This window comes from Salvia splendens, unplaced genomic scaffold (genome assembly GCF_004379255.2).
Source record: "Salvia splendens isolate huo1 unplaced genomic scaffold, SspV2 ctg1047, whole genome shotgun sequence".
NCBI lineage: Eukaryota > Viridiplantae > Streptophyta > Magnoliopsida > Lamiales > Lamiaceae > Salvia > Salvia splendens.
The window spans coordinates 1-8,883 of NW_024598589.1; the positions used below are offsets into that span (position 1 = coordinate 1).

At 34.1% G+C, this 8,883-nt stretch overlaps 1 protein-coding gene across 1 annotated transcript; it reads right to left on the bottom strand.

Moving 5' to 3' along the window:
- Positions 1 to 326: 326 nt before the first annotated feature.
- Positions 327 to 8,225, bottom strand: LOC121788448 (serine/threonine-protein kinase TOR-like; the record flags this gene model as incomplete). The annotated part of the gene is made up of 10 exons (XM_042187120.1): positions 7,664 to 8,225; positions 7,136 to 7,474; positions 6,982 to 7,056; positions 5,155 to 5,327; positions 4,218 to 4,316; positions 1,572 to 1,731; positions 1,347 to 1,490; positions 1,071 to 1,240; positions 784 to 988; positions 327 to 521 (listed from the first exon to the last, which is right to left on the bottom strand). Coding segments are annotated over exons 1-10 (1,683 nt in total), but the record flags the coding sequence as incomplete, so codon positions are not given.
- Positions 8,226 to 8,883: the final 658 nt, after the last annotated feature.

Below are 8,883 nucleotides of genomic sequence, written 5' to 3' on the forward strand. Positions count from 1 at the left end.
TCATATGAGAATACATGGCTGTGGTTTAATACAGCTCCCAATACACGGGACTAGAAGTCTAGAATATGTAATTTACTCGAGATGAAAATATGAATGGCCGTGTTTTCTGCTAATATGTTGATTCAGCATGGTTAAAAAAGCTGGGTTGCAAAGATTTGTTATTAAGAGTTCGTGATCAATACCAAAATAGAAAATGCGAGGGGCAGCATATTCCACGGACATGAATATTTAGTTCTGTAAGTTTAAAAGAGGCAAAAAGAATATATAGAGTTGTGCACATGCAAATTTATGTAATGAAATTATGATAAATTTGGACAGGATCAAACCTCCTCAACAAGGCGGCGCCTCTTTCCACTGGCACGGCTTGTCCTACTAGAACTAAACTGGGCAGCGGAGATACCAGACAAAGAATTTGCCATTAATTTGCAACAACATAAAGCAGCATCTTTCCGTGTACCTCCATCCTCATCTTCCAAGTATACCACAACAGATTCTCTTGCAAACTCAAGAAGATCGTGGCCCTAAAACAATAGCAGATCCATGTTAAGGCCTTAAGGGGAAAACCAAGAACCAGGCAGATTAAGACCAACCCAATTACTTATCAATCTATTGAGAGAGAGTTAGTAAAGCAAGTACAACAAGAAACACTCAGAGAACAAGAAAAACACAGCAGGTGAAAGAAGAAACAACCTTAAAATTTAATCGGGCAAGAGTTCGTAAAGCAAGTACGACAACAAACACTCAGAGAACAAGAAAAGCACAGTAGGTGAAAGATGAGACGACCTTAAAATTAAACCGCGCAAGAGTTTGTAAGGCAAGTTGAACAAGAGAGGAACCATTGGGTTCTGATACTTGTAAAGTAGCTGCTGAGCTACTGGTCCGACTAAGAGCAACAGAAGTCCTTGGCTGAACTTGTTGGTGTCGAGAAAGAACTCCAGAAATGCACTCAAGTAAGCGTACTTGAAGGGTTGGAAGCAAAGATGGAATACTGCAATATAAGAAAACTCATTTCAGATCTCCTGATTTACTAAAAGAGAAGACCAAGCACAACAGAAGACGTCTTGCTAGACCTGCCAGTTATGTTCTCAAGGGCTTCCACTAGGGTGGAAGACAACCCAACCGAAAACATCGCATCCAAGAGACTACGTACATGAGGCTCCATAGAAGGCCCCATGGATTTTGCAATATTTCCAACACATGCCAAAGCCTCCATGGACGGTCTCCCTCTGCGAGGAGCAATCTATAGAAAAATGCCATGTTAAATTGTCTATGCTTGATATGCTTCATAGATACAGGGAATGCAACTCCAATAGAACTTTTAAGATACTTAAAGGCCTAACTCATACCGCATCACGTAAGTGAGATGTTATTGTCGGCAAATAATTGATGAGTTCCCCATCCAACGCACCAGCCATTTCTCCGAGGGCAATAAACCCACTGGCAGCTTCTGCAGGGATTTTGAGGACATGAAGAATATGCTTCATGCAAATCTGTTAAAAATAAAAGTATAAGCCAGACTAATCAACTACAAAATGGCTTGAACATAGTTTTTTGCAGGCAAAATAACAGACCGTCAGATAGTTGGTTACAAAACGATCACGTAGGAAATGAGCAATTCTTGGAAGCAAAGAAGTTATGCTTAGACGAACAAGCCGATCCCGATGCTCTAAATATCGAAGAACAATTTCAGCCACTTCTCTGTATCTGGACATCATAAACTCGCCTGTATTTCTGCCAATTGGAAACAAAATGACTGAGGTATTTCTATTTAATTCCAACCAAGCACCCACAGTAAAAGCAACTTCTTTAATTTTACCTTAGTCAAGTACTCACTATTCACTAAGAAAAGTCCTATTCACTAAGCAAAGTCAAATAATTATCGCCATAAATGTTTATGAACATATCCAAATGCACATGTAATTTGTTTTCCCGGTCAATATATTTCCATGAGAAAATACAGTGCCTACCAACTACAATGGCATCCACAACACTGTATAAAATATGAGGTCACATTCCTATGAACAGAAAGACATTAGGCACCTAGATGCTATGTTACTTATGTATAAAAATTTAGCTAAAACACAAAGTACAAAATAAAAACTTAAATTAGAGCAAATAACCCTTAGAATAAATTAACGATATAAGTATTATAATTTACAAACCAACTGGCATTTCCCACTGACAAAAGGACATACAACTTGATTGTTCAAATGAGAATGAAGAAATTTAAATTACTGTAAAATATTTAAGCATGTGGTGCATAACCAATTAAATGACCAAACAATTCAAATCTAACAAGATGTGTCAACATTTAAATCTAACAAAACATGAACACAAAAGCGAAACAAACATAAAAAGCAATTTAGTATGATTAGAAGTTTATCATATACATTGATTTAGATTATACGTGAAAAAATGCATGTTCTTTTTACTTTTTTAGCAGGACCAAACTGAAAACTTCTTTAATTTATATATCTAGCATAGACGGACTAGGTCGCATGCATATAATTTAAGTTGATACACTATCATGTACTATAATACAGGCTTGTTTGATGCAAATTATACAATATAGTGTATATAAATAATATTTATATGTATTAACTGGAAGTCCATGATACTAAAAATATTTGATAATAATAATAATAATAATAATAATAATAATAATAATAATAATAATAATAATAATAATAATAATAATATAATAATAATAATAATATAATAATAATAATAATATAATAATAATAATAATAATAATAATAATAATAATAATAAATAATATATATATAATAATAATATAATAATAATAATAATAATATAATAATAATAATAATAATAATAATAATAATAATAATAATAATAATAATAATAATAATAATAATAATAATAATAATAATAAAATAATAATAATAATAATAATAATAATAATAATAATAATAATAATAATAATAATAATAATAATAAAATAATAATAATAAATAATAATAATAATAAATAATAATAATAATAATAATAATAATAATAATAATATAATAATAATAATAATAATAATAATATATAATAATAATAATAATAATAATAATAATAATAATAATAATAATAATAATAATAATAATAATAATAAATAATAATAATAATAATAATAATAATAATAATAATAATAATAATAATAATAATAATAATAATAATAATAATAATAATAATAATAATAATAATAATAATAATATAATAATAATAATAATAATAATAATAATAATAATAATAATAATAATAATAATAATAATAATAATAATAATAATAATAATAATAATAATAATAATAATAATAATATAATAATAATAATAATAATAATAATAATAATATAATAATAATAATAATAATAATAATAATAATAATAATAATAATAATAATAATAAATAATAATAATAATAATAATAAAATAATAATAATAATAATATAATAATAATAATAATAATAATAATAATAATAATAATAATAATAATAGTGCAATTCTGCTCAACCATGATATGCGTACTTGTGTATTTTTTACACAGAAATAATTGCACTACTTTCTGCTCAACCATGATATGCGTACTTGTGTATTTTTTACACAGAAATAATTGCACTACTTTCGTAATACCTTGAACAGCATTACAATCATTAGATTATGCAATCAATATGACAGTGTCCCTATTTGGTAATTAAGCCCTGGCCAGTTATGGAAAATTCATCCTTTCTATTTTTACATGGTTTCTACTTTTATAGAGATTTGGGGATTATAAAAGTTGTAATGTAATCAGTATACAAGGATTCCATGTTTAAGTGAGCTTGAAATCATGTAGAGACATGGGGAAGTGAACAAAACTGAAGGCCAGCCCAAATGGAAGAACAGCGTCAAGAAAAATAAACATGAAATGCTGTAGATGTTTAGAAAGCTAGAGAAAGCAACATTACAGCCACAAGAAATTTCAATCTATATAGTGAGATTAATAGGGCAAGAGAGAGATTAGCATATGTGATTACAAGAATTAGAAATACAATATTAAGGAGTTTGGGGAAGACAAACTTCAAAGAAACGATAACAACAGAAAAAAGTATATGAAGATCGCAGGCCATGATGAAGCACAAACATGGCAAGAAGCAAGGAAATTCAAGCATTCACAAGACATAAAGGCACACACCTAGCTTCGGCAAACAACAAACTCATCATCTTTACCTACCTCAGCAGTTCCCCAACTGCAAGCAGAGAGCCATGTATGCTATGTATAGGGGCATTTCTTCCCAATCCATCTTGTGTAGCCTCAAACATACGATAATACCTGCCATTAGATTATTGAGCAAATGACAGTACCAACATAAAATCAGCTGAAAGCAATCAACAAGCAAAAAAGCAAATAAAAACCTAAGAAACCAACGTATCTTTTCTTAGCGGAAGCTCTGTGTAAAAAGAGACAGTTTTCAAAACATGCATCATAATGTGAACGTGAGAAGCCCATAAATTAGATAGACTAACAAATTTTTACAGAGTCGCCAACAGAAGCAATTTGCCGGTATAAGTCTGGAGTTGGTCACACATTATTTCATTATTATCACTTTGCATGCCCTCGGTCGCTTATTTCTTTATAAATTATTATCTTAGTCACTTTCATCAATCAAGCCACATAACGGTTCCATAATGTCCATACAATGGGTTTGAATTAACAAAATATGCTTTCACATTGAGTCAAGAATCAAACTGAGCCTCATAATGTGCTGTTCTACTTATCCTTCTATAAGAAAGCTATATATAAATCTTACAGAGCACAGGATTAAAGGAAGGTCATGTTACTGCAACCACGTATCATTAGACTGTTCATGTTTCAATGACTTTGTTGACAAATTTTCACAAATAAACCCATTCACGATAGCAGAAAAAATCAACAAAGTGCAGGAGGCAGTTTTGTAAGATAGAATCAGACAACAAAATATGCTCTATTTCACTTTATACACAGATTTCATGTCACCGTGATTAGCGAATTATAAAAATTCAATTTAGCATGGGAGAATGTGCAAAATAGAAAACCAAAATTACAAAATCAAAAATTGCATCACAATAAGCAGTTGCACATAGCCTAACACCTATGGTATCACATAGCATTACACGAATAGCACAATTACCATTGGACTCGCCATCGTGTCTCACGCTTCTCAATGACACGAAGGCAAGCACGCAATGCTTCTACGGCACGCTCTCGAACATCCAGTTTTGGATCCCTTAGAGCAACCCATATGGCATCAACAAACTCCGGAACATGCACATTGAACACTGTTGAAGCATTCTCAGCCATTTCCTATGAGAACAATTGCAAACTTTTAATATGTCTGAAGGCATAAAGTGAAAAACAACTTTAATGAGAAAAACTTCATGAAGAATGAGCTACTAGACAAATAAAAGAGCATGTTCAAAAATTGTGATTGCTAAACTACTGCGTGCATTTTCATTCTTCCCAAAAACAATAGCAATACTGACGGTCAAATGCAGGGTGGCAATTTTAACATGGCAATATGGCATAATATCATGACATGACAGGCTTTTTGTGATCATGTTATTATTGTGTCTGCAAGCTGCATGACAGGGTACACTTATTCTGTCGTGTTGTGTTGTTATCGTATCGACACAATAATAAATTATAAATATTATGTAATTTGTAACTTTAAAGGGTTTGATAATGGTCTTATCCTATAATATACTGCTAATATTGTGTTTTGTCGTGTCATTTGGTATATAGTACCCCCCCCCCCTTCCATGAAAAATAGTCATATTTTAGCATTTTGGGATGACTCCCCGTTGTTATGTTTTCTCCAATTTGCTCCCTAATGTTCCCAAAAATAGGACAGCTCGCCCATTTCACTAACAAACAGCTTTACTCGGTTAACAAAAAACTGTTTTTTCTTGCATCAAATTTTTCTTCCCCTCCATGTCAACTCACACCAGAAACACCATATCTTCTTTCCAATCTCGATGCATTGCTCCTCTCTAATTCATCACGATTTCTCCCTAACATTGAAACCGTTGCAGCAGCAGTGCTGCCTTCCTCTCAAGCCGACAGCAGCGACCTCCATCCCTACCGTCAGCTTCACCAAGTGACGCAACCGTTTTCACCCTCAACTGATTGAGTTGGATGTACCTGTGTTAGTCGGAGAGGTTGAATGCGTTGAGGTTGCAGGCCTCAAATTTGGTGGCCCTCTGTTCTAGTTCTGGCAGAAGTGTCAGTAAGGTTTCCTCTCCCCGTTGGATGAGTCTCCGAGCGACCGCCCCATGCATCTTCAACTCTTCTTCTATCAAGATTCAAGAATGCGACATTGCAATTGACCTCCACCATCAGTTCTCCCACTCGTTGAGCCTCTCTCACCGCCACATTCATTTCCTCAGTCTCACCACATGGCATATGCTACATACTCTCAGCCTCAACCCTCAAGTTATTTTATTCAACGATTCGGCCCTCCTAGGAATAAGTTTTTTATTCAACATCTCCGACCAAACCTCACAGCATTTAACATCTCAACAAACACATGACAGCATTTAACATCTCAACAAACACATGAATAAGGACAAAAATGAAATCTAGATTTTTTATAAAAAAAACTATTTTTAGATTTTAGCTAACAAAGTTATATTGTCTGTTAGTGAAATGAGTGATCTTGACAATAAGGAATTAAGGAGTAATTTGGTTTTCATCATAAACATTATGGGTGTATCTTCTACTTGGACCTTTTTGTCTAGTTTACGACACAAAGCCATATATTAATATTATAATGCATACATCTCCAATTCCTATCCATGTTCTTTCTTCCCAAGCTCACAAAAGCAAATGCAATTTATTCCTTTGGGGAGATAGGTGGATTCCGCAAAAATATCCACACAATCATAGTAAAAGTTGTAAGCATCAACACATTGGTAACTTGGTTGATCAACAATCAATAGGATCAGGAGGTGGGACGTACTTTTAAAATTAAAACAGCAGCAAAACGGCGATATTCGACTCTATCACCACGAAGCCAATCCAGTGCAATTCTAACCTGAGAAATAAAGCAGCAATAAAAGGTTACAAAGAATCTGGGGTATTGTGCCACTGATAGCAGAAAAAACTGAACATACCAGCCTTTCCACTTCATCAGCTGTCATTGCTCCACCAGCTCTTGCCAAGTGGCCCAGAACTTTACTAGCAATAACTAAAGTTTCAGGTTCACGTTTTGCCTCAAATGCAGTTCGCATGTAATTTGCAATTTTCCCCACTTTGACTGCATTCTCCCCGATTTCCACATCTATTAGCTCGTCAATGGCCCTCAAAGCACCCAAATTTTCAGCAACATCATTGCTGTCTAAAAGTCCAGTAAGACGATCATACAGCTGATCCATAAAACGTGAAAATGCTTCACCACTGAGATCACGAGCTTGCTCTTCGACATATCTTCTCAACGCAGGAGCAGCTCCATCCTAATAAACACTCCATTCATCAAGATGTACAATCGAATTTACCAATTTGCAAGTAGTAAAAACTAAAAAGACAAATTAAAAAATTTAATATGCATTAAAGTAAAATCAGCAACCAGCTTCTGCGATCTGTAGAATTCACACCTTAGCTCTAGCTACTTTCAAACATGACAGTGAGTAGATTTTTCATACCTTGGGATTGCCGCGGACGGAAAGGTCAGCAAGCACTCGGTTAAGAGCGTCAAGGTTGTTAGCTCCGGTGGCAGCCGCTGGACCAATGTAGCGAATTGACTGTGCTGTCGTTGCGAGCGCCATCCTAAATATGCCTGTGCAAGCAAGCAAGCTCCAACAGCAAAAATCTCAAAACCCTAACCCCAGTCTCGAGTGCATTGGAGTACGCTGCTGCAGATATGCGTCCAATTTGCGATTATTTACTGCGAGTGAGGTCTGCAACCAAAATCACTCTCTACAGCTCGGTAGCGAACGGAATCCTGAGAGAAAACTAACGAAAATCCTGTATCTGTGTCACAATCAGGCTTTCGAGATTGAAGATCAAGTGGATACAGGAAGTGATTTGGTTAGCGATAAATTCTAGAGCGAGAAAGCAGGTAGCAGCCTTCTTCAATGGATTCTCTCTCTAACCACAGCCAAAACCCCCCTCCTCTGGCAGGATTCCGACTCCCCTATGCTAATATTTCTCGTTTATTTTGCTTATTATTTGCGGAAATTCCTACTTTCTCACAAAGATCTTATTTCTTTGTTTGGAGGTGTCTAGCACATCATTGATTTAATAATCCTTTTATTTTGTTTTGGCAAGTTTTAATAATAGTAATATATACAATAAAGATTATACTATTTTTTCACTTTTAGGTCATTTTGTCATGAGAAATTTCGGAATAAGGGTTTAAATTCACTGACCTTTCGTAATTAAGGATTCAATTCACTAACCTTTCGTAATTTGGGATCGAGGCATGCGTATTCTTCGTAATAAGGGATTTCTGATATTTTAGCTTATTTATGTGTTTTTTAAATATTATTTCCCACTAACCATTTATCAATTGTCTAAATTACCCCCTTCAATTTTTTACCAAAATTCTATAAAAATAGAATCTGCAAATGAATATAGCGATGGATTGAAAGAAATGCAGACTGCCGGGAAGGTGTTGCTGGTGTAGGAAATCAATAGGCATGTCTTCCCGACGGCGCCGTCACCGACGGTGACGCACTTTATGAATTCAGAAGCGGCGCGCATTATTCTTCGAGCAAACGGAGAAATTGATCGGTGATGGTGAATGGGAATGGGAATGGGAATGGGAATGTGAATGAGAATGTGAATGGGAATGGTGAAGGTTCCTATAACCATCCCTTGTCATGATGATTGTTATTTCATATTCTCAGAAGTAGCTGCTACC